At 37.2% G+C, this 26,852-nt stretch overlaps 2 protein-coding genes and 1 long non-coding RNA gene across 4 annotated transcripts in view; 2 read left to right on the plus strand and 1 right to left on the minus strand.

The window, feature by feature from the left end:
• LOC307133404 (zona pellucida sperm-binding protein 1-like) overlaps positions 1–26,852 on the minus strand; it is a 596,987-nt gene that overhangs the window by 106,959 nt on the left and 463,176 nt on the right. The gene's annotated exons all lie outside the window — the stretch shown is intronic.
• LOC307134175 lies at positions 13,951–16,879 on the plus strand. Of its 2 annotated transcripts, XR_013817526.1 has the most exons (7): positions 13,951–14,077; positions 14,650–14,723; positions 14,901–14,948; positions 15,032–15,114; positions 15,265–15,470; positions 15,639–15,798; positions 15,997–16,879. It is a non-coding gene; the product is annotated as an uncharacterized lncRNA (long non-coding RNA). The 2 variants fall into 2 exon arrangements; XR_013817527.1 differs by lacking the exon at positions 15,639–15,798.
• Positions 19,187–21,956, plus strand: LOC307133941 (sterile alpha motif domain-containing protein 3-like). Its single transcript, XM_079829329.1, has 4 exons — positions 19,187–19,283; positions 19,439–19,598; positions 20,281–20,360; positions 21,107–21,956. Exons 1-4 carry the CDS (start codon positions 19,191–19,193, stop codon positions 21,389–21,391), a joined length of 618 nt encoding a protein of 205 aa, XP_079685455.1. The 5' UTR covers positions 19,187–19,190; the 3' UTR covers positions 21,392–21,956.

A 26,852-nucleotide genomic window follows, 5' to 3' on the forward strand; every position in this document is an offset into this window, starting at 1 on the left:
CTCTAAAATGAATTTAACTTCTCAATGTGAGAATCATATGCAAGAAAGTCTCTCAAGTTTGCTCTGCTGTAAATCTGTGTATGCATACAATACTACAAAATTAGGTATGTAGCATTGTCAAAAACGATTTACAGCTCATAGCAGGTGAGAAATGTCTGGGTTGTTAACAAACTACAAACACGGTCTTCCATGCTATACTCATACGGCATACTTTCAACTCCAACTGTGTTCATGTACGTTACGGCGGCTTATTTTAAAAGGATATCCATCCTTCATGAAATGCCCTCTGCCCCCCGACCGTCCACATCTCGTCTCGAGGCCGGTGTCCATTACCCCCTGCTTCTGCTGTCCCTCTTCTCACTCTAAAACCAGTCCTGAAGGTCTTCCTGTCCCTGTCTCAACCAGAGGTGGCATTCCCAAAGTAGCGTGTGTTAGGAAGAGATCTCTAGGCTTTTTCCAGATTGGTGTTTGCAGGCCTCAGTGGGGTGGCGATGGGGGCAGTTCTCTGTTGCTGTTGAGCTGGAGAGAGGGCAATTGGGCTTCTGAGGATGTTGACTCCGCAGATATGGGTCATGAGAGGATTTGCCAGAGATCAGGGGGATGGAGGGGGGTAAATACGACTGTTGTGGTGGCACTTTATTGGAGTCATTGAGTTTGTTGTGCTTCAGTAATATTGGGAGGCACATCGTCTGGCTGCATTTAAATGTAATAATGCTTCAAACACAAGAGTGCAACAGATTGAAGTACTTTTGACTTGACCTAGTATCATAAAATTATGGCAGTTGTGGTGTGAGATACTTATGAAAGGCCAATTGTCTCACACAGCCAAGCCTTTGACTGGATGTCATATAAGGTCACCATACTGCACCTTATTCTGGCCAAGAACCACCCAATTATACAGGAAGATACTGTCTGACTGAAGCCCTTTTCCACTACAGAATAATGGGAAAAAAAGGTGTGGTTTTTTTATCTAACAATTATGAGGAAAAATGAAGACAAATGAGAATTCTGAGATATGAATTTTTTTTAATTTCGAGATGTTAAAGGGAAAGTTCACCCGGAAATCGTTTACACTGTCAAATTGATCCAAGCCTGCATAAATGACTTTGTTCCGCTGGACATAAAGGAAGATTATTTGGAAGAATGTTTGTAACCTGGCAGATCCCTTGTTCCATTGACTGCCATAATAGTTTTTTTCCCTACTATGGTAGTCAATGGGACCCGATATCTGTTTGGTTACAAACATTCTTCCAAATATCTTCCATTGTGTTCAGCAGAAGAAATAAATTCATACAGTTTTAGAACAACTTGAGGGTGAGTAAATGATGACAGAAATGTTCCTTATGGTTGAACTATCCCTTTAACTCTTTAACACTTTAAAGATAAACTGACAATTACGAGGAACAAGAATTGTCGGAATTATCTTTTTTTTTTTTTAGAGAGAGAGATTGGCCAATATAGATTTTTTTTTTCATGATCAATACCTGAATGTTATTTGAATGTTTAAATGCGCAATAACTGATATGCAGAACACATATTTATTTGTTTTATTCCATTAAACATTGCATATTCTAATCTCTGTCTATGATGTGTGTTCTGATTTTGATGTTGCCCTATTAAAAAATACAATCAATGGATAAAAGGTCTCCAACACTCATAGTCAACCTACCCACATAATGCAATGACAATTACTACGACAACCACTGTGGACATTAGAAAACGTGCTATTTTAAGAATCAGATCTGGCAACATTAATATGCAGTTGGAACTGTATATCTAAAAAAAAAAAAAAGATCACAAAAAATTTATTGTGCTTTTACTTCAGGAAATTGTCGACCAATCAGATTTAAACTGGTGATTTAAGCCAGTGCTATAATTAATGCAGTTGGCATCAGACTCTTAGTGAACGAATCGTGGGCGAGACACAATGAGGGCCATAAATTTTATGTAAACACCCCTTGTTTAGCTTCCTCCATTTATACAATGATATTTTAAAGTTCATGACCTTTTGGTAATCTTAAAATATTCCAAGTCTTTTGCTAATTTATTATGTCTGTAGGGGTAATGAGAGGAAGTGAATGTTTACAGAGTCACTTGAGGATAACTTGTGCACCGTCAGCCCTCAACCGTCTTCCACAGTGTAAGGCTTTTAATATGAGCAGTTACACGTCTGCCGAGTGAGAGCGGACCATCGATGCGGTCGCTAACAGCATGTGCCAATCAGCTTCAGCAGATCTGTCACTTATGAAATGCCACTTTCTCTTTTCCACCACCTCCTTTCGTCTCTCTCACTGTTTTCTCTCTTTATCCCACTCACTCACTTCAACGCTGACTCATTTTCTCACAGAGGCTTCAACAACACTGAACTGAAATGAACTCCCTCTTTATTACTTTTCTCCATGCTTCACCCCCTCCCTCACTCTCATTCTATCCAAACCATAGAGATGGCGAGGGTTTCCAAAACAACAGCTGGATCGAAGTCACCCAGGGCAGGGCAGGAGTCAGATAAGGATACATAGAGAATATATAATAGACAGGCATAGTCTGACCTTTTTTATATATTTGATATGTAGGTGAACATGAGGTGGACATTTATGCAGTAAGAAACAAATACAATCAAACACATGTTTACCTCTATTCTCTTTAGTTTGGCTACTTCCAGAGGAGAGAGAGAGACTAAAAGTCAGCAATCTGCCAAGTTAACGCTTGCTAATGCATCCTTAACCAAAAGTGACACTAAAGACATTTATAATCATTTTCATTGGATGCGTATGTTGAGAATATGTATATATAATGTTAGTTTAAAAAAATATATATATATTTAGGTTACATTCAATCAGATAAGAAATTGCCAGCTATAGTGAAATCATCTGTAAGCCATAGTTGCAGTGTAGTGTACTGGAGAAAATGTAAAAATGATGTTCCCAAAGTCACCAGTATTCAGACAGCTTTTGTGCTGTTTTTGCAGAATATAAATCTCACAGGGGACCCTGCCCCCAGACCCCCCTTGAAAATAAGGGTACGCTTCTTGATGTGGAACCTGTGCCCCAGTGCTGATGAAAGGCTATAACGCCCCTGGGAGAGGGAAGCACATCTCTTCTGTTTTCACCCTAAAATAAAGGTATTGCAGCATGTATTTCTGGGCCTTTTACCCACATCTATCTGTCCAGGCTCTCATCATGTTCATCTAATGAAAATAATCAGCCTATTTGAGTCTATTAAAATCATAAACAGAGAAAATAATGATGTGGGTGTTGCGACAAACAGCCTGTTTATTAATTATAGTGTACAAATTGTGTGTTTTGGTGAGTGTGAATCACATGAGGCTCAATGGAATAACAAACCATGAGGAAATAGAAAGGCAACACAGGCATCCTTGCCTTGTCTGTATGCAGTCTTTTTTCTGTTGTCATTTCTGTCTCTTCCTCTTACTTGTTTGTCTTCATTTGTACAGAACAAACACACTGTGTAATCAAATTATCAAATAGGAAAGAAGTCACAAACTAATTATTGTAATATCTCAATTGTTTCTTCTAGAGAGCAATGATATTAAATTGAGAGGAAATAGAGACTCTTGAAATTATTTTGCTTCTTAGATATTTCTCCTAGAAAAAGATTCCAGTGATCTCACATACACCGATCATGTATAACATGATCACCTTCTTAATATTGTGTTGGTCCCTCTTTTGCTGCCAAAATAACCCTGACCTGTGGAGGCATGGACTCCACTGGACCCCTGAAGGTGTGCTGTGGAATCTGGCACCAAGATTTTTGCAGCAGATCCTTTAAGTCCTGTAAGTTGTAAGGTGGGGCCTCCATGGATCGGACTTGTTTGTTCAGCACATCCCACAGATGCTCGATTGGATTAAGATCTGGGGAATTTGGAGGCCAAGTCAACACCTCAAACTCGTTGTTGTGCTCCACAAACGATTCCTGAAAATGTTTTGCTTTGTGGCAAGGCGCATTATCCTGCTGAAAGAGGCCACAGCCACCAGGGAATGCCGTTTCCATGAAAGGGTGTAAATGGTCTGCAACAATGCTTAGGTAGGTGGTGCCTGTCAAAGTAACATCCTCATGGATGGAGGACCCAATAGCCTGACAAGCCAGACCCACATCAAGAAGTTGGGTCTGGGAACACACCATTAGCAGGGCTCAATCCGAGGGGCGGGATAAACAGTTGTCTTTCAAATTCCCTCTGCACGCAATAGGATAGCACTACAACCAACCAGAGTAATGAAGAAGGTGAAGCGGAGCTAGTTGATAGATTAAACTTTTGCCGTATCTGGACAGCAAAACTCTGAACACATCTTCCTTTTTTAAGAATGACTTCAGTCCCGTTCTTTGTTCTTTTCTCAAAGAAAATCCTAACTCCAAGTCTTCCAGATTTGCGGCCAAAGGCGATTCGAAAGACCGCTGTTTGCCAGCTTCCTTGTTTTCAAGTAGCACGCGGAACCGCTGCAACTCTTCGGTCATCATGTTAAGCCCGCCCACCGACTCTATACACGATGTGATTGGCCTGACTAGAGTTTGATTTTTCCAGCTCGCAAGCCAACAGAGAGTTGCTAGATGCCCTGGCTGCAAATTATATTTGCTGCCGCTAGGGTGCGTCTAGATTTCTAACCCAAGGTTTCTCAGCAGAATATTGCCCAAAGCATCACACTGCCTCCGCCGGTATGCCTTCTTCCCATAGCGCATCCTGATGCCATGTGTTCCCCAGGTAAGTGACGCGCCACACTCCACGTGATGTAAAACAAAACGTGATTCATTGGACCAGGCCACCTTCTTCCATTCCATATCCCACCCACTAACAGGTGCCGTGATGAAGAGCTAATCAGTGTTATTCACTTCACCTCATATGGTCATAATGTTATGCCTGATTTGTGTATTTCAGATGATCTTAGCAGTGTCTCAGACTGTGCTCAGATTTGCCAGCATATTAAAGAAAAGACATCACAAATGAGACCTCTTTAATATCTCAATTGTTTCTCATAGACAGCCATGAGATTAAATAAAGAGCAAATTGAGACTTATGAAAAAGTCTGCTTCTCAGATGTTTCTCTTGACAAAAAGACAGCGGTCTCAGAAAAGATCTCAACACACCATACCAAACTAATGAAAAGTAAATTCACAAATGAGATCTCTTTAATAACTCAAATGTTTTTTATAGACAACCATGATACTAAATGGAGAGCAAATCAAGATTCACCTGCTTCTCAGATGTTTCTTTTGACAAAGACACCAGTCTCCTCTTGCGTTTCAGATTCCAGCAATGTCTAAAACTTGACTCAGATTTTCATAGACACCAGGCTTTACAATCAAGTCAGAGATCTCATTGTGAACTCACACATGTCTCATCAAATTCTTCCAAGACTGCATTATCTGAACTATGTGATCCATCTTAAATGTTATAGCGCTGTTGTGTCTTTTTTCTTCCTATAAACCTTAGGAGAAACATCTGAGACAAAATGAAACAGCCTGAAGACAAATCAATACATTTTTCATGTGCTCTAATTCTTTAAGCAGAAAAGTGGGAAAGGTGTTTTTGGAAGGCCTGATACGTCAGTGCGAGGTTTAACACCACGACAATCAGCAAACTACCAGTGTGACGTTTCAAATACAGTGATCCCTGTCCAAACCGTGTCAGGTTGCTGAACAGGCGGAGAGGAGGTGTTGCGTTGGTGTTTGTGTCCTGCAGAAAGTTCCCCAATGCTTATCAGGTGAGCGACATGTGTTGTTCCTCTCACAGCCTCACAAAGCTTGTCCGGCTCGGTTATCGGAGAGACCAAGCCCACTGCCATTTGAGAGGGTGAGTCAGCTCCCTGCAGCCTGGATCAGTTTCTAAGTCCTTCTTTCTCTTTATATCCCTGCTGTACCCAGAAGCACATGAAGAAACATGCACACAAGCACCTGTACTTCTTTTTGTCTGTCCTCCACCCTGCCAATGGACAGTTGACACCAGAGATGACCCACCCTTGTGCTTTCTGTGATAAACAAAAGCTGGCCTTACCTTAGGGATGCACTCGTAACCGTTAGGTAACATTAGTTGGTTATTTAAATGTGTGTTTACCACTGTACACTGCCTACTCACTGGAGCGGTGAGTCTAGTGGAGATTGATATCAGTACTTGTGCTTTTTTATCTTTCTTTAAGCAAGAACAAACATGTTTTTTTCATTGGTGAGAGCACAGTGTTTTTGTGGAAAGGTTAAAACTAGTGGTTTGCATAGACGACAGGCAGTCGTTAAACATGAGCCAATTTGATGGTGATTGTTTAAAGCAAGGGCCATATCTTCCTCCTCTATCTCTCTTTTTCTTCTCTCTTTCTCACTTTAACCCACTGTTAATCCTGCTAAAAAGACCGGGATGTATTTTTAGGCTAGTTTATGCTGGTTGTTTTAGGTTTAGGGCTGTTCTAGCTAATCATATGATAAAAAAAAAATCTGTAATAATTTACTCATCATCATGTCATTCCGAGTGTGTATGACTTTTTTTTTCAAAAACAGATATTTTGATGAATGTGCTGGTCATTCTTTTCATGCAGTTATAATGAATTTGAACTGGAGCTTTCAAGCTTCAAAAAGGATGCAAAATGACCATTCAATGCAACTGTACACCCTTGTAACCTTGTAAAAAAAAGTACACTGTAGAATACTTAGGTCCCACTTTATATTAGGTGGCCTTAACTACTATGTACTTACATCAAACAATAAGTACAATGTAAGTACAATGTACAATGTACTTATTAAGTACAATGTACTTATTGTGTTCATATTGTATTGCAAAACACTTTTGCTGATATTGAGGTGGGATATGGTTAGAGTTAGGGACAGGTGTGGTGGTATGGGTAAGTTTAAGGGCTGGTTAAGGTGTAAGGGAAGGGTCAGCAGTGTAATTACAAATGTAACTACAGAAATTAATTACAGATGTAATTAAATTGATATATTTTTTAAAAATGTAAGTACAATGTAAAAACATGTATGTCCACAATAAGTGCATTGTATTAAATTAAAATGTTAGTACATAGTATAAGGCCACCTAATATAAAGAGGGTCCAATACTTTTAAATTATTTTGGAAATACCGCTTATATAACTCTTTTTTATTGGCTTTTTTTCATATAAAATATTTTAATAATCATCATAAATTAGGTATCATTCGAAAGTGAGTTCAAAATCCTGTGAAAACATTTTGAAATTGGATGTCATGTTACAATGGAAACGGAACTTTAAATTCTTTTAGCGAGCTCCTCCCTAGTGGGTGGTGTCATATTTGGTGACTATTTTGTAATAGAAGTGATATTTGGGCAGAAATATATTAATTTGTTACAGGAAAATGCATGGAATGTGGGTGACACCCCCGGGTGGGTGATTTTTGGTACGACGCCTATTCAAAATCTCATAGGAACTTTAATTTTTGTGATATCAACTTCAGATTTGGAACACAATTTGGTTCGATATATGGCTTTGATTTTATAGTAATTTCAAAGTAAAAATTATTTGGTAAAATATATATATAATAAAAAAAAAATCCAGAAATCACAATGTATGATTTTTTAACTATTTATTTGTATGATACAGCTGCAAATAAGTATTTGAACACCTGTCTATGAGCTAGAATTCTGACACTCAAACACCTGTTAGTCTGCCTTTAAAATGTCCACCTCCACTCCATTTATTGTCCTAAATTAGATGCACCTGTTTGAGGTCGTTAGCTGCATAAAGACACCTGTCCACCCCATACAATCAGTAAGAATTCAACTACTAACATGGCCAAGACCAAAGAGCTGTCCAAAGACACTAGAGACAAAATTGTACACCTCCACAAGGCTGGAAAGGGATTATGTCTCTCACAGTGGACATGCACCTACGATGACAATTTCAGACCCCTCCATGATTTCTAAGGGGGAGAACTTGCAAAATAGCAGGGTGTTCAAATACTTATTTTCCTCACTGTATATATATATAATAAAAATGTTTAGTACAGTACATTTGATTTACAGTAAATTTAAACTTTCATAACTTTTTCATACTTTAATTTTCAGCAATAAACAAGACCAAACGTAGGTCTAAATTCCAAAACTTTCATGAATTACAACCATTTAAGTTTGGATAGTACATTTTCATGTCTATTCTCAAAAAGGAGAATGACAGTCAAGGGGTTGAAATAATATACAGTGCATCCAGAAAGTATTCACAGCGCTTCACTTTTTCCACATTTTGTTATGTAACAGCCTTATTCCAAAATTGATTAAATTCATATTTATCCCCTCAATTCTACAAAAAATACCCCATAATGACAATGTGAAAGAAGTTTTTTCTTCTGATATACTGGAAAGCTCAAACAGTGCAAGGCTTTAAAGTGCACATTCAATACAATATGCTTCTTTTTCAGAAATAAGGGTGAAAACAAATATGAACTAATATAATCTACAAAATTTGTGTTCCACTTAAGAAAGAAAGTCATATAGGTTTAGAGCAACATGAGGGTGAGTACATGGACACAATTTTAATTTAAAACTATCCCTTTAAGCTTATTCAAAAGCCTGGTGGAGACACTGGCACACCAGCCAAACACAACATGCTGGTGACAGGCTATGCTGGTCTTTTCATCAGGGAATAGAAAGATGTTAACTGTTTCTGTGTCACGTGTGACTGTATTGTGTCATAACAGCTGCCAACCCAGAGTGTGTGTCTTTTAACATCCTCTGACTCACCAAACCTGTCAATTGTCCGCTAGGTAGGGATAGTATACACCAGAGTTCATGACTGGGCCATGGTATTGTGCTCCCTTTGCTGTTTTCAGCCAACCGACCTGCCTTTCACAGTCTTGACTATGGAGACACGCTGTTCAAATAGCCCAGTGAGCAGCTGTTACAGGTAGCGCATACAAAAAGACACGCAATGTGAGTAACTAAACACTGGCCTTTCTCAGTAATAAATGGTAAACGCTGCCTCCAAAAACTCCAGATGTTAATCTGATAAGGATAAAAGAGAGCAGGGAGTTTAGGATTCACTTAACCTGTCAAAGTGTTTTGGGGTAATAAAAGCATACCCTGCCTTTGATGGGACTTGAGGGTATTGTGCTCAGTCTGTAGAACAAACACTGGCTCACAAACCAAAGTGAAGAACAAACAGTGAACAAGAAAGAGAAAGAAGTGAGAGTAAGTTCGTTTTTGGGCTCTTCTGTCTCTGTTTCCACCTTGTTGACTTAACTCTCATCTTCCATTGATCCCCTTTTAAGTGCTTGTTCACTTGGACCGCAGGCTATTGATATCCTTAGGAGGTAAAAGGGCTATTCACTTTTTCCATCTTCTTGTTTTGTTTCTTTCTCTGAGAAGGAACTCACCTGGCATTTCAAATGAATCGATTTGTGTCCCAAAAGCACAGGCAAAAAAAAAAAGAAGAAAACCTTTTGACAAGATGTTCTTCTCACACATCGTCTTGAGTCACTAACTCCATCTCCTAGCTCTCAAGCTAATGAGTCTCTGAGTGACATTTTGCTAATTTCACAAGACAGGCTCCACAGATAAGTGTCTTTCAGTCATGTCTTGGTTTCTTTGAGAGCTGACATCTTTTCTAACTTGTTGTTGTCTCTACACACTGTCAATTTTCAAATCAGCCGATAAAGACTGACACCCAGTGAAAGACGAGTATTAGCGGAAATCACTAGAGCGGACACTAGCATTGTTGCTTTCACCAAAGCATAAAGTTTATTATTTCATTTCAGGTGAAAACTTTGCATGGCGTTTGTGAAAGTACAGTCTTCTTGAGGTTTGTTTAGGAGTTAGCCAAGGTAAATATCCCAAACATCTGAAGGTGTACGTGCTGTTGAGGTGATTTGTTCGCGCGTTTGGCTAATGCTTTAATGATTTAACCACATAAGAGCATTGAGTCAAACCTGGAAACAGACTTTTGTGATGTTCTGTTTATAAAAACTTTCCTCGACTTTTCAAACTGAAATACTCCTCCACAACTACGGCTTTCTTGAAGTCATAATATTTCATAAGAGTTGTCAGAAGCCTTTGCTTACATGACTCCCTGAAAGCATCTTTTTGTTGGCTTTGAAACGCCTTGTGTCAGCAGTGTTCGGACCGTTGGTCCATACGATGTGGCCCTATATCAGTTTTCTTGAGTTTTATGTGCAAATCCACTTAAAAGTCCTCCTTTGAGACTGGACTGACCACTATACATCAACAAGTTACGCTCCATTAAAGGCTGGAATGTGGTTTAACTGTCTGTGTAGCGGTAGCTACTTGGGGACACTGCAGTTTATTGTTTACAGTGCATACAGTAAAGGATAAGAAGCGATAATGGCAAATTAGTTTTTTCCCAGTAGCTATACAGAAACCACTCTCATACTTAAATGCTTGCCCTGTAATGTTTAAAGTATTAGATCACCAAATGGCAATTTCATAATTTACTCACCCTCATGTTGTTCCAGACTTGTATGACTTTCTTTCACACAAGAACACACAAGAATATATTGTGAAGAATGTTCACGATGTGCTTTCCACATTTTACCTAAACTTTGCGCATTTCAGTTTATCGTATTACGCTTGATGTTTCAAACTTGCTTTGGCTTATGAAACTGTCAATATTAAATACATAATCAATAAGGTTGTCATCAGCACTTCCAATCTGCAGCTGATTAACATAATTAATATTTAGAATTTTGAGAGTGATTCATTGGCCAAAAAAGGGAAAACAAATAAAGTTCAAGGGGAATTCTGAGTGATAACATTATTAATTAATTAATTTATTGTAATAATAGTGTTATCTTTTGGCTTCAGTTGGTTATAATAATAATGTTGTGGAAATCTGATGTTGTGACAGCCTTAGATTTAAATATCTTATTATTACACGGCTCTGTGGAATACTTGATCCTGATTGGTCAATCGCGCATTCCAGCGGTATGTTATTCCCAGATAACAACCGCCAAAGTGAATAACACACCACTCATCCGAGTACTACGAGTTATCTTGACCGGTACACTCTTAGAAAAAAGGGTTCATTGGGGTTCTATATAGAACCATAGGGTTCTTTACTCAACTCCAAAGAACCTTTTATGCTAAAAAGGTTCTATAATGACAAGAAAGAACCCTTTTGGCACAAAGGTTCTTTAGGCTATTATTTATTCATATATTACATTATTCTGCAACATTTTGTAGTTGTTATTAATTTATTGTTTATTAAACTGTGTAGTAACTTAATATCACATTTTAATCGTGCTGATTTTTGGAAGAAAAAAACTGAAATGGCACTCTTTGTGTGATTTTGATTAACTACATAAAATGCGATAAATATATACATTTTCTAAACCCCATATCTTGAATTTTGTGATCATTCACATGCATTCATAAATGCATTTGAATACACTGAATAATGCAGTGAAAGAACGCACTCAATGCACACGCGCACTAGTAGCCTAGCCTATTACTAGACTTCATCATGTAACTTTACATTAGCCTAGATGCGTCCACTCTATAGGCACGATTTGTTTAGTTTTTGAAATATACTTGATAATGTTAAAGCGCACATCGTTAAAACAAAAAATAAGATTTTATCGCAGACGATTTAGCTATATTGCACACCCCTATATTGACAGGGCTCTCAAGTTTTGAACTGAGTTCAGAGTGAGATTTTGGCGAGGGCAGCAGGGGTTTGGGTGGGGATGAGGTTCTGATCTGAAAAATGTGTATAAAGAAATAAATAATATATATTTTTTAATTTAATTCAACATTTCTCTCTGTGTGTGTGTGTGTGTGTGTGTGTGTGTGTGTGTGTGTGTGTGTGTGTGTGTGTGTGTGTGTGTGTGTGTGTGTGTGTGTGTGTGTGTGTGTGTGTGTGTGTGTGTGTGTGCATAGTATTAATTCTTGCATTTCTAATTCTATTTCATTTTGTATATTCAAATATTTTTGAATATACAAATAAGAAATGTTGGAAAGAAAACATTAAACTAAACCACAAGTAGGTGGCAGAATGTAAACGTTGTTGTTGCGGGAATGTCTAAATCTTACGAGAGCCCTACTGACCTTATCGTCGTCATCATCATCATAATCATCATTATTATCATAACAAGAAATCACTCAGTACAAAAACAAACATAAGGGCTCATTCTAAGCCATTTATAGCTGAATAGGCTTTCGTATTGTCTTAGCCTTGTTTGCTGCTCTTTCATTTCATTCTTTGTCATTTATGTGAAATTATTGTACCGCAACTAAACAATTTTGCATTATGGATTTTAATTTTTTATCTGTTGAACAGCAAACATAAACAAAAAGAAGTAATAAACTCATTATTTTCATTAATTTCACCAAGTAAACAATTTATTTGCGCGAGCATATTCTCGCAGCGCTGTCTCGCGAGTGCAGTGCATGTTTTTGAATTCCAACGGTCGAGAAGAGACGGATCCCCGTCTGCTGATTTAAATTGATGGTCTGACGGAAATATTGTTGTGGTAAGTCATAGAAATACATCGATTTTTTTCAAGTAATTTACCTGTTATAAGCTTTAACCCCATTAGTAATGAAGTTGTCAATGTTTCTACAGCGGATTTACATTAACACGAAAGAGCCGCGAGTCCGCGACAGTGTCACAAGTTGCCTTAACGTTAACGGTACATCGGTAAGTTTTGTTGTGCTTGTTGCTAACTGTTACATTTTGTGTTTTCTGATCCTAAGCTTAGTTTTTAACTGCAGATAGTGCTCTAAGCTAGTTTTTGACCGCACACTCAAATGGTCATGAAGAACAGCCCTAACCCAGATAGCAAAAAATATCGGCACGGCTTCTTTTTGCCGCCGGCCCTAAGCTGTCGGCTATAGGTGCGTCCCGCTGGCGGTGACGAAACGTTTGCCGCCGAATACGTCACTCCCATTTCTTGCGAGATGCCGCGGCCGACTAGCCGGCGGGCCGCCGGCTTCATTTTCTCTGGCGGTTGCCTCCGCCTTATGGACCGCGGCCGGCTGGCGGCAAGCCGCTTTGATATACAAGGATTTCTACTCTCATATTCGACCAGCCACTTGGCTATGTTTGGCTTGTTGGGAAATAGAGTGGAACTGACAGCATTTTAACTAGTTCTCACATTTGAAGCGATTATAAAATCATAATAGCCTAGCCTATATGTGAATTATATCAAATATTAGTTTTTTTTTGCTCCAAAGCCATTAGGGTTTATAACAGATTCTTGACTCTTGATTCCATGATAAGGTTAGGTTTAGGAAATTACATTTAAATTTTCACTTGATTATTTGCATGTTGAGTGTGTTTAAACAGTGTTGGTCAATTTGACCCATAATGGATGTAATACTTTTTTTTTCTTTTTTTTAGCATAATAGGAGGGTTAAGAAAGTTTGAAAGTTCATTTTAGGATATTGAACACTTTTATTTTTGTATTGCCCTTTTTCTATTTCTTTTTGGACTGACTTTAAAATAGACATGACAAAAAATTAGAACTTAGAACTTCATGACATTTTACTTTGTTTTCAAAACCCATATTTTTCTGAAAAACAAAAATATATTATTAATTATTTAGGAAAAATTCTACATTCATAAGACAAGAATAACTCAAAAGAAGCCCTCTAATATTACCTTTTATAAAGCTGATTTTTACAATATACTTTGAAACCCTTTCAAACATGAGGTCGCAAAACAAAAAGCTTACAAAAACAGAAACCTGAAAGCTTTTCAATTTCATGTGACTGCCTTAATATTATAAAGTATTTTCTATCTCAGAATTCTTATTTTTATTATTTATTTTATATAGGCTACATTGTTACATTTGTTGTTATTCTTTGTTCTACATATTCGGAACTGTACCACAATGCTTTATTATTTTTATTTTTCTCTCATTGTACTTTTTGTATTGTACTTGTCTATAAATGTACTAATTTAAATAAAAATAAAACCAAACCAAACAGAGAAGTACCTCCACCGGCCGAGAGGGGCAGTATACCTAAAAAAGACGGAAAACAAACCGGAAAAACATATGAAACAGATTTACCAACAGCGGCCGGCAACTTATCACACGGTTTTAGTATTTGAAGAGAGGAGATCAGAAAATATCCTCGACTACGAGCGTTTAAGTAAGTACATGTTTCCTTTTTGTGTAACACAATATTATGTTCATTTTTGATGTATATACCGGTAGGTTGTTTTAATTTGTTTGTGCCGACACGCACGCTGATATAACTGTGTTAGCTAACACGTGCTGTTTCGCCTTTTTTACACACTGAGTTCAAGCATGTTCTACATGTTCAAATGTATCTAGCTACTGTAGGTAAATTAGCCAAAGCTTTACATCTAGAAAGACTTAAGTTTAACTTTTGGTGTTTTCTAACAAAACAGAATGATGTATATGTTATTTAAATTATTTTGTTAGTCCGAACAAGCATGCTGCTAGGTCAGTTTTAGCGAGTGTTAGCTAACATGTGCTGTGTTGCTACTGTTCTTCTAGCATTTAAGGTGATTTATGAGTTATTTCTCTGAACTGCTGTACTTTTTATGTTTGAGGACAATGCAGTTTACTTGAATCACTACACTGAATGAATACATTTTACTGTTCCACATTTGGCTGACCAGTTTTTCCCCCCACAGCATAGCTACTGTATATTCTGTATAACGTTAACAATGCGGTTTTGTTCACATTTTCTTGCAGATACCTTGACCAGAGCACAATCGGTTATCTTCATCCAAGAGACCTACTGTTGGACAATCGTTTCGGCTTTCAAGGTAAATAAATTGTTAGTCACAATGTCTAGTTACTGGGCTATAAGGAGAAGAATATTGAAAGGAGTTGAGATGGACAAACAGGAAATTGCAGCTGTTGGAAACTTAAACAGTATGGAAAATTGTGCCTTTAGTTGTTGTTTTATTTATATATATATATATATATTTTTTTTTATGTAGATTTCCAGAATGAGAACCAAGCCCTGAGGGAAAGCAATGCACGAGCAGGTGAGAACATGCACTCTTTCTTAAATTTTACTTCTTTGACTGTGATGTAGGTCCAAAATTACCAAATGCCTTTCATTTTGTAGCTTCGGATGGCAGCGGCTCACTTCAAGAGCAGGTGAAGGAAGTGAAACAATGTTGATGACGTTTGCTCGTACTGGGCAATCAGGTACAACTTGCAAACAACACCTGTGGTTGTTGGTTTAATTCCCACTGGGGCCACCTGTACATGTAGTAGACCTAGTTGTAAATGTCATAGTTTAGTAGTTGAGGGACCAGGACTTACTGCTTTATTCTTTTATTCTGTGAACCCCTGTAGGTGCAGATCAGACCCTAATGCTGCGACGTCTTGGAGAGTTTGGCGATGTTGTGCGTAGCATGGACAACAAAATGGACACTATGCGGCAACATTTCAGTGCCAATGTGTCTTTTGGAGAGTTCTCCCTGCCAGGGGGTCTGTTACTCCCCCTCGACAACCCATTTGGCGTTGCTTGACAACAGTTTGAGGCAGGATAAAGAGCTCCAGTAAGTGTGCTGATTTTGTTTATAATGCTGTAGGGTAATCTAAAAAGTAAAATTTAAGATTGTACACTGCATATTCTACAGTCTGAATCCACAGCCTGTCACATTTTTATATTTATGTATGAGAAGCTTCAGAGATATGTAATTTGTAACACTTTTTTGTATTTTCAGCTTCGGTTTTTGGCAATCAAATGTGGGAGGGACCTAAAAACAACCGTGTGGCGAATGCTTCAGAGTATCTTCTCTAATCACCTTTCCATTAATACAACCTGGACTGGTGTAGGGGATAAAGCATGTTTTAGAGACATGTTCCTGAAGACCATTGTTCAAAGTAATATATATAGATATATAGATATATAGATAGATAGATAGATAGATAGATAGATAGATAGATAGATAGATAGATAGATAGATAGATAGATAGATAGATAGATATATAGATAGAAATATATAAATTTGTTATATATTTAAGTAGATGTGTGTGGCCTTATGTCATTCAAATGGAATGACAGATCTGTATTTTCTACAGGAGCCATCCGGAAGAACCCGGCAACCCAGGATGCCACTGATGAGGCGGTCCAGGTTAACGTTATGCGTTACCTGAAAGGAACATCTGATCATGAAGGCGGAAAAAGACGCCGCACAGCTGAGAGGGACCCACAGCCGACCTCTTACACCTAGGCTGACTGCTGACTACTGACACCTGGAACCCTTTCTTTATCCTGCAGTCAGTAACATCAAGACCCCTAAAGAAGCCAGAAGTTTCAGGCTACACTCACCCAATCCACACTGTTCACTGTGGAAATTACTTTTTTTTTTTTTATTCCCTGTGACCCTGCCTTGAAGGCAGCTCCTTGGATGGATATGGGATGGCGAGGTTGTTTGTCCTTTATATAGGCGCACAAGAAATCACTGAAGATAAGCCAATTTGCGCTGCCTCATTCTGGAGGTCGGGGAAAACCAGAGAACCCATAGTCAGGCTTGTTATAATGGTCTGTTCTACTACTGTTCTATTCTTCTCCAGAGCTTTACTCTAAATTATTACCATTTATCCTATTGTTAGAAATGGCTTGTTAAATGTGATGTTATACCTCGATTTATTTGGTATCCTGCACATTCTTTGGTACCAAATATCCTCATTATTTGATATAATGTTTAATGGTAATTCTTTTCATCCCAGAGCTGACGTCTTTGTTATTAACAAATATTGTAGTGTTATAATTTGCTTGTAAGGCTGTTTTTTTTTTTAAACCAAAATTTAATTGGAAACATGCAGGTTCTTTAGTAAAAATTGTTATTTATAGGCCTATTTAAGCTTATTTATTGTCTGTTATTTGTATTTCATTTATATTATCTTGTATCATTGACAGTTACTGTACTTTGAAATGTGGAATAAAAATGCCAAATGGGAATTTATCTGGTTTGTTCAATTATTATCCATCATAAACTGCATGTTACAAATATGAATAATAAATAAATAAATATATATTATTTATTACACAATAAGCGGAGGCAGATCGCTCGAAAAAAGCGTTTGCCTCCGCCGGGCCGCCTTCTGGTATAAAGGCGGCGGAACGGCGGTTTGCCTGCGGGCCGGCGGCGGAACGAAGGCGGTAGGAAGCCGGCTGCCGCTTTTAAAAAGCGGCTGCCGCCGGCGGTGCGCCGTCAAACGTGTTTGCGATTACGCAATTCTGACGCTTCTACAACCGCCGGATCACCGCCGGTGGTCCGCCGACTCATTGCTATCTGGGAAGTTACAGAACCGAACGGAGCGCTTTTGCGTTCAGCTTAGGGGCGGTTCTAGACCCGTTTAGGTGGGCTTCAACCCCCATATTTTTCGTCTCAGCCCCCCTAAAACTATAATCATCTATCTGAACGATCAGGCCAGTGCAGCTTCTTCAGTAAAGTTTATCATTCTCTCTTGTTTACTGATCGACCCCCCTAAAGGTGAAATCCTAGAACCGCCCCTGCGTTAGTGGTTAACGTTAAATGTACTCGCACTTCGGCTCAGAATGCTTTTATGATGCTAGATAATTGTAAACAGCCCAATGTGAACACTCTTGTGATTCACTTCAACCTTTTCAAACTTTATGAATGATTATTTTATGTTCAAGTCAAGTGAAGTGGTGTCTAAGGAACTGGAGGCAGGCCAGGGGGCTGTTTCTAAAGCACACTCAGCTTAAAGGGATAGTTCACTTTAAAATGAAAATTCTGTCTTCCTTTACTCACCCTCAAGTTGTTTCAAACCTGTATGAATTTATTTCTTCAGCTGAACACAAGGGAATTTTTTTTTGAAGAATGTCAGTAACCAAACAGTTAACTGGAATCATTCCATAGTAGGACAAAAAATACTATGGAAGTCAATGGTTCCAGTTAACTGTTTGGTTACTGACATTCTTCAAAAAATCTTCCCTTGTGTTCAGCTCAAGAAAGAAATTCATACAGGTTTGAAACAACTTGAGGGCGGGTAAAGGTTCACTTGTTCTTATCCCCCTAAATTCCATTAATTACCTAAATCACTTTTCCTCTTCAGGGTTGTGGGGAGGCTGGAGCCTTTTTCCCTCTGTGACATTTTTAAATTGCCTGTTCAAATGCAAATTTGTTTAATGCTTTTTGTAGAAGATTTGTTTTTGAGAAATGTACATATGCATCATGATTGTTCATTTTAAAGTTAGGCGATTTTTATATGAAACATCAATAAATTATTTAGAAATTCGACTAATATTTACATTAATATTTACACTTACAGAATACAACTTTACTTTTATTCATGGTAGACTAAGAGGTTAATAAAGTAGTGACATGTGCATGATGTGAAATTAATAGTAACTTTCTGTTTTCCTTTTCAAGATTACATAATGGTAAACAAATGGACAACAGATGATGTCTGCAAATGGCTCCAAACCATCAACCTATCTGAAGCCTTTCTCAGCATCAGCTTTCAACAAAAATATCTTCATTTGTGTTCCGAAGATGAACGGAGGTCTGACGGGTGTCGAACGACATGAGGGTGAGTAATTAATGACAGAATTTTCATTTTTGAGTGAACTAACCCTTTAAGTGTACATGTAATTTTAGAATTACATATTTGAGGACCAGAACTGTGGTATAAATTGAATTTTTTTGCATGTGTCTGCAGGACACCCTTCTGCATTGTCTGCGTAACAAATTTAAAAAAGAGAGAATTCCTTTAGTGCATTCATCAGCAGTTCAAGAGATGAAGAAGAAATTTGGTGTTAAAAGAAATGCACTGGATCTCGCAGTCTCTGATGGCCTTGTCTCTGAAGAGGAGGTATACAACAGTCATTTCCTAAGCATACATTAAACTTTCACTTTACAATTAAAGGTTTAGTTTACCAAAAAAATATATATATATTTTTCCTTATATGAACTGTCTTTTGCTCATTTCAGCAAACAAAAAGATGCAAGACTGCAACCTTTCCAGTACTCCTGTGTACTGATAATCCAGTTTCCACCCAGTCCCAGGAGGTGTGTCTGTTTTATCTTTATTCACTAGAATTTCTTAAAATTGCTTGGTTATTGACCAGTAATGCTAGGAGATGGTAGATATACAATAGGAATTTTGTTATTTACTATTTTTTTCAGATTATATTAAACCTGGAAAATATTGGAGAAGATCAATTAAGTTTTCAGGAGCACATTACTGTGATAAATGCTGAACTACGTAAAAGACAACCCGACTACACCAACATAAAAAATCGAATGAGATACACTCTTTTTAAAAGAGTCGATTTAATGACAAAATCAACACGAGAGGTCATGGACATGTTCCCATTTCTTCGGGTTCCACAACTTGTGAGTATTTGTTTTTAGTGTTGTTTCCTTTGAGTTTAGTATTTCCACTGCATTTAAACAAAAATTTGTATGAATAAAAACAGTCAAAATTGTTTTAATTAATTTTTCTTTCTTTCTTTTTTCTTTCTTTCTTTCTTTCTTTCTTTTTTTGGTAGCTGCTGCATGAAGTGAAGATGCGGTTTGGGAAGGACCTTCATCTTAATCTAGAGACTGCTCTTCAAGTTCTGGCCCCAAACATCTTAAATGTGGCTAGACATGGAAGTCAGAGGGATGTGCTGAACAGTTTACTTCAGCAAATTGACACAAACACAAAAAGTATGTTCTTTTTTTTCCTTAACACTACCATTAGTTGCTTGGTTTGTTGAACGGTTACTGTAATAAATCTATTTATACCATGGTTTGTCTGAATATTTGATTCTGATTGGCTAAAAGGTGTGCATTAAAATAATTTGTTTCACAGGTAGTTCCAGTCCGTTTAATTACAATTAAAGTTTAATGTGCTGCTTTTCAATGACATACATGCAGAGGTCGGAGATTAAAGTAATGTGAACTGAGACATTTTGCATTACATTTTTTACAACCTCAGTTGCATTGCTTCACTGACATTCATAAATCCTCTCCTGTGGTTTACTGGAGTAGTAAAGTATACATTGTAAGCATACTTCAGAATCTCAGCAGAAGTACTTTGATTTTGGATGCTGCTCTGCTCACATACTAATTAATGATTAATGTTTGAAAGTGAAGTGTAAAATAAATTATAGAAATTTTATTTGACAAAGTAATTACAGTAATATTTCAGTCTTTATATATTAATAATTGAATTCAAAAATAAGCAAAATAATAATGTTATTATTTAGATGTTGTTATACATTCAAATTGACGGGGTTTCCAAAAACACTGTGAATGTAATGTAAACCGAGACAACCATCACAGCTAAAATAGAGTGTGTACCAATAACCTGTTTTGTTTTTTGTTTTTGTGTAAACTGATATTGCAGATCTGGAGAAAAATGCCGCACTGCTAATCTTACCATCTTTATTCAGAGAAAACAGCAAGTTTCTCTTCTGTCTGGACAATGTAAGTTTTGATTTGTCATGTTTTTGTGTTGGTGGGGGGTGACAGCCACGATCACTTGATTGCATGTAGCTCTGTGAATGTGACAACAAAGTTAAATAAAAATGTCTTGCTCTTGTAGAAGATTAATAAAGAATGTTTTACTCTTATTGACAGTTGCTTTGTAATATCAGGAGAAATACAAAGATGTTAAAAATGAGAGAGGGCTGCTCAGTTTCTCACAAAAACATTTGCACAATTTTAATGAAAGACGTGGAGGCAAAAAACACTGATGCATTTTTTTTTTGCAACAGGCCTTTAGATCTAGCATTCTAGCAGTCTGCATGCTTTGAATCAGATACAGAAATGATGTAGCTTGAACAGATTGCATTTATTTAAATTAACAGAGAGAAAGTGAGAAACTGCATGTGTGAATAATGTTTGTGTAGTGTCTCTTCAATAATCAAGCTGCACGTTTAGTTAAATCAAAAACAGATACATTGTTTAAGCATTTAATTATTTATTTATACATTTATTTATACATGTATTTATTTATTTCAGCAGTTAATTATTTATTTCAGCATTTAATTATTTATTTATAAATTTATTTCTTGATTTATTTAATTATACATTTACATATTTATTTATTTATACTTAAGTAATTTCTCGTCCTTCATATAATACAGTAGTCCCAAAAGTTAAAATTCCATCAAAAATGATCATTTAGTCTAAGTTATTTCACAAATAATTTATGTTTTTCCAACTTGCAGGAATCAGTAAAGTCAACTCCGACAATAGTTTTTCATGAAGCTTCAAACCCCCTCCATGCAAAAAGAGCCAGCATCAATATGGAGGGTGTCAACATTGTGAGCGCAGAAATGGATGTGATGGAGGCAATGGAGTGCCTCTTTGCTACTTATTTCGTATTCAGTGTGGAATACCCCAAGCACATCACTCACACGATGAATTTTGTTGAGCACTACCTGTTTAAACTCTCCAGCAGCCAAAAAAAACTGTCTGTCCCAGTGCTCAAAATGTACAATCAATTATCATAATACTTTGATATGTAATGAATAGTGCTAATGTAAATTTGTAAATATGAGGCGATTGATGTTATTCTGAAATGCTGATCTGAATTTGAATCTGTAATTACAATTCTTTATGAGTGATATTAATGTAAATTTGTAGATTTTAAGTACTTGATGTTTTGAAATGCTGATCTGAATTTTAATCTATGTATTCACATTCTTTATGAGTGGTATTAATATGATTTTGTAGATTTTTAATACTTCTATATCTGTATATTTTCATTGTGAATTGTTAAATTAATATGGATTTGTAGTTTTGAGGGACTTGATGTTGTTCTAACACTGATGGGAACTTAGATGAATCTGTAAATTTGCATTATTTAGTGATAGATTAATGTAATTTTGTACATTTTATTACTTATTTTGTAATATGTAGATGTAGGAAACTCTATTTTCATTATTTATGAATTTTTTTAAATGGTTGATGTTTGAATGTTGATTTGTACATTTAAAGCCTTGAATACTTGAAATTACAGTAGCATTTTTCTGTAATAATTATTTATGTTAATATAAATAAATTACTAGTTCTATGCACTTTGGGTGTGTTTTTTTCAGTATTCATGGGTGACTTTTTTATGTGAATTACATTTTTATATTTTAGGGGGTTGATGTTTGTCAATATAGGAAATATTTAATCCATAATGAATGAACCCCTAAAAGGTTCCATATAGAACCTTTTTCCTGGTTACAAAGAACCCTAAAGGGTTCTTTTGATTGAACCCTTAAAAAGGGTTCTATATAGAACCTTTTAGGGGTTCCAAATACGTAGCGCCTGATAGAACCTTTTAAGGTTCTATATAGAACCTTTTCTTCTAAGAGTGTACTACTTATATGCTTAACGTGTCACTCCGCTGTCGTTGACTGTCTGGCACCATCTTGTGACTGAAAAACACTTAACCACCACGGGTTACAATGGAAGACTTCAAGGGTTTGTTCGCCCAAAAATGAAAATTAGCCCATGATTTACTCACCCTCAAGTCATCCTAGGTGTATATGAAATTCTTCTTTCAGACGAATAAAGTCGGAGTTATATTAAAAAAGTCCTGGCTAATCCAAGCTTTAATGTTGTTCTGTTTTTGAAGTCCATAAAATGCATCTGTCCGTCACATAACGTGCTCCACACGGCTCTGGGGGGTTAATAAAGGCCTTCTAAAGCGAATTGATGCGTTTGTGTAAGAAAAATATCCATATTCAAAACTTTATAAAGTAAAGTTTCGGCCGATCGCCTTCAGTATTCAATTTATGGGAAAATTGTTGAAAGTGCCTCTGCAGTTCAAAATGCTTACACTACCAGACGTAGCGTAAGCATTTTGCGACTGCGAGAGGCACTTTCAACACTTTTTCCACGGAAGGCGATTGGCAGGAACTTTACTTTATAAAGTTTTAAATATGGATATTTTACACAAACTCATTGATTTGCTTCAGAAGGCCTTTATTAACACCCCAGAGCCGTGTGGAGCACGTTATTTGATGGACAGCTGCATTTTTTTATGGATTTCAAAAACAGAGCTACAACTACTGCTATTAACCCTCAGAGCCCGACGGCATCGCCCACGACGTCACACGGCACCTCCGATAAATATCTATATTATTTCATGAAACTTTTATCGATTTTCTTACCGTTTTTTCCAGCAGAAAGCTAACGAGCTAGCCATCACGGGGGTGTCTTTGGTGTCTTTGTAGCCTTTACAGAAGGTTTTCTATCCAGCCTGGAACATGTGCATCTTTTTGGAGTTGTTCAGCAATAAATCAAAACGCTTACATCCAAGATATATCCACTTGATGTCCATAATTTATAAATTTTCCGTCATTTTTGCCGCTAGCGCGATGCTAGCTGCCATTTTGGATGAGGGTTTGACCAATGACAGGCTGATCCGTCATCCACGTTGGTGTGCGTCATTACGCATTACCACAGCTCTGTTATTGTGGAGAGAGAGAGGCGCATGGCTAGTGTTGAGGAGATAGAGAGAGAGACGCGCTGCAGTTTTGTGGAGAAAGTTTGAGGAAAAAGTTTGAGAAGAAAGTTTGTGGAGAAGTTCCTGATAGGAACTGTTTTGAGGCTTGGCACCAGTAAATATCCAAAATCCAAAGAGGCCAAAAGCGCCTGGACTTTTTTTGGAAAAATGTAAATAGTTTTGGTTCTGTATAAGTTATCATGTTTATTCCTGAGTTCCAGGACTCCAAAGACTTGAACAAACTGTTTTCCAGAGGAAATATGCTTAGCTTTTATTTATTTGTGTGTGTTTTCAATAAATATTTGAGTGATTCAATTTCCGTTTTATGTTTTCATTTGTCTTTATGGTCCCCTAAACTTATTTTACATTCAGGTGACATCAATGCAACACAAAAATACTGACAGTGCTACTTGTCTTGAAAAAAAAGAGGTGTGTCAATTGTCTGTGCTCAACAGGGTTGATGTTTTACAAGCTTTTTTAGTAAATAACACCAGGCGGAAAATTAATTGTAAAAATACCCTTAGGTCTTAAAGGGTTAAAGAAGAATGCCATAGCCTATACACCTGACTTGAGGGTGAGTAAATAATGGGCTAATTTTCATTTTTGGGTGAACTATCCCTTTCAGCATTAATTTTAACATTTATGGTAAAAACATATCTTTTCAGCAATAGATAAAGGCTTAAAGCAGTTTGGAACTGTTTTTCTTCGCGGAAGCTTTGCATAAGAGCTAATAAAATATTTAAACTCAAGACAATATTTCGTGTCTAATTTACTTGAGACAAGTAGCCGTGTAATAAGCAGGATAATGTACATCCAGCCAGCTGTTATCGCAGAATAAACCCCTTCAGAGTGACGCAAGACCTGTTCACTCCCCTGTCGGGGTTTATTCTGCGATAAGTACATGATGTACATTATCCCTTACATAATATTCAGGAACTGTATAAGATCAATACGGAGCTATAAATAAATAATAATATGTGTGTGTGTGTGTTGAAACCTGACATTCATAAGTAGTGACACTGTTTTGAAATATTTCCCGTTGAAGAGCAACTTTTAAGTCACTTTCTCACACAATGTTCTCTCTCCTAAAATATAAACAAGTGTAAATGTCAACAGCATCATGTATATCTAAAGGACTGAAGTCTGTCAGGTAAAACCTGAATTTAGTGATTTAATCAGCGTGCAAAGTTCAAATATTTAGTAGTGTGTAAGTTGTTCAAACACCTGGTTCAAATGGCCCCTGCTCACTGTTCGCTCTCAAAAGAGCAACATGAACATTCTTCAAAATCTCTCCTTTTATGTTCAATGAAAAAAGAAAGAAGGGTGAGTAAATTGTGACAGAATGTTCATTTTGGATTAACTGTGAACTGTCCCTTTAACCTTAAACTCCTCCTGAGCTGAATGTTCTTTTGCAACTGTGGTTACATGAACTGACCTGACCGGAGGACTGCATCCCCACCTAATCCCCCCCACCCCCCACCCTTACCAGCACAGACACAAAACTCAAACTAATGACTTTTCTTTCCTCACTCCCTCACAGAAAGATGATAAGAACACCACGAACCAGGTTCACCTGAGGCCATTCACTGTGTGAGAGTCCTTTAATCACTCTCTCTCTCTCTCTCTCTCTCTCTCTCTCTCTCTCTCTCTCTCTCTCTCTCTCTCTCTCTCTCTCTCTCTCTCTCTCTCTCTCTATCTCTCTCTTCTCTTACCGACGGTTTCCCCCTTCTTTCTGCTTCTCGTCACATCTCATCTTTTCTCTTCTGGCTGCAATTAATGACATTGCTTTATCAGACGGGTTTGTCCTTAGAAGATGTGCTGAAGATTAGCTTGCATGTCTCGTAAGGCCTCTTAATGAGCTGACCTCCTGAAAGAGATGAAGACCACGGGAGATAAGATGAAGATAGTTTGTGTGCAGTCCACATGGCTTGCTTATCTAATAGAACTGATGCAATCCACATCATGTCACGCCAAGCCAAAAATAGACTTTCTGTCCCTGTGCATGCCAGATCATCCCATTGCAGCTCATTTCCAGAGGGTTTTTTGGGGACAAGGGGACTTCCATCTGCAGTTTATAAATACCAGCAAGGTCAAAACATTCTGAATTCTTTAAGTAAACAGGACATGCAGAGAATTAAAGTCTGTGTGTGCCTCTTTTTTTTTTCATGGCTGCTGTTTTCATGTGTTGTCATGAAGCACTGGGTCCATTTTTTTTCCTTCAATAAGTTCCTGGTTTTGTTGACTCTCCAAATGCCTGCGAGTCGTTTATGAGGTCATATGTCATGTGTTGAACAATTAAAGATGCATGCTAAAATTAGGGTGCTGCTGGATTTTATTGTCCCCACCTGCAATGGGTCCAGCTATGTTTTCCCATAAAACCCTGCGGGGCAGAGATTAAACTATGACTGGCCAAGACTTTCATTATATACCAATATTATCTGTGTTATTTATTATCATCTGCTCAAATGTTCCTCTGTGTGTGTGTGTGTGTGTGTGTGTGTGTGTGTGTGTGTGTGTGAGAGACAAAAGCTCCATTTAGATGGGATTAGTTCTCTAAACCCTTATTAACATTGGATGTCTATGATGTCATGTACTGATTCTGATGGGGTCGGAATCTCTGTAGTTACAAAGATGTCAGTGTCTGTTGTCTGAATGTAGACATTATGGAAGGTCATGTGCTCTGGTTGTGAATAATTATATAATTAGAACATTATATAGAGTATATATTTAAAGGGATAGTTCACCCAAAAAATGAAAATGACATCACATCAAACCTGTATGATTTTCTTACCTCTGTGAATCATAAAAGTATAAAAGCTTGTTTCCGCCACAGAATAAATAAAAAAGATAATTGCAACCTTTTTTTCTTGCAATTGCAACTTTATCACACTATTCTCACTATAACTCGCAATTCTGACTTTTCTGACTCGCAATTATATTTAAATCTCGCAATTCTGACTTTATCACTCACAATTGCGAGATCTATATATAAACTTGTGAGATAATTGTGAGATATAAAGTCAGATTTGCGCCAGATATAAACTCGCAATTATGATTTTATAACTCACAATTTTGACTGTATCATGCAATTCTTGCTTTATAACTCGCAACTGTGAGAAAAAAGTCAGAATTGCGATATAATATCGCAATTGCGAAAAATAAAGTCAGAATTCCGTGGTATTATAACTCGCAATTGCGACTTTCTATCACGCATTGTTTGTGTCGTGCATTTCTGACTTCATAACACAATTGCAACTTTATAACACACGACTCAGACTTCATAACACAATTGCGACTTTATATCACATGATTCTGAGTTTATAACTCGCAATTGTGAGATTATATCATTATATCATCGCAATTGTGTGTTATAAAGTCAGTATTGCGAAATATAAACTCCCAAATGTGAGAAAAAAGTCCGAATTGTGAGAAATAAAGTCAGAATTGCATGATACAAAGTCGCAATTGTGACT

This window comes from Gobio gobio, assembly GCF_949357685.1.
Source record: "Gobio gobio genome assembly, chromosome: 11".
NCBI classification, from domain to species: Eukaryota; Metazoa; Chordata; class Actinopteri; order Cypriniformes; family Gobionidae; genus Gobio; species Gobio gobio.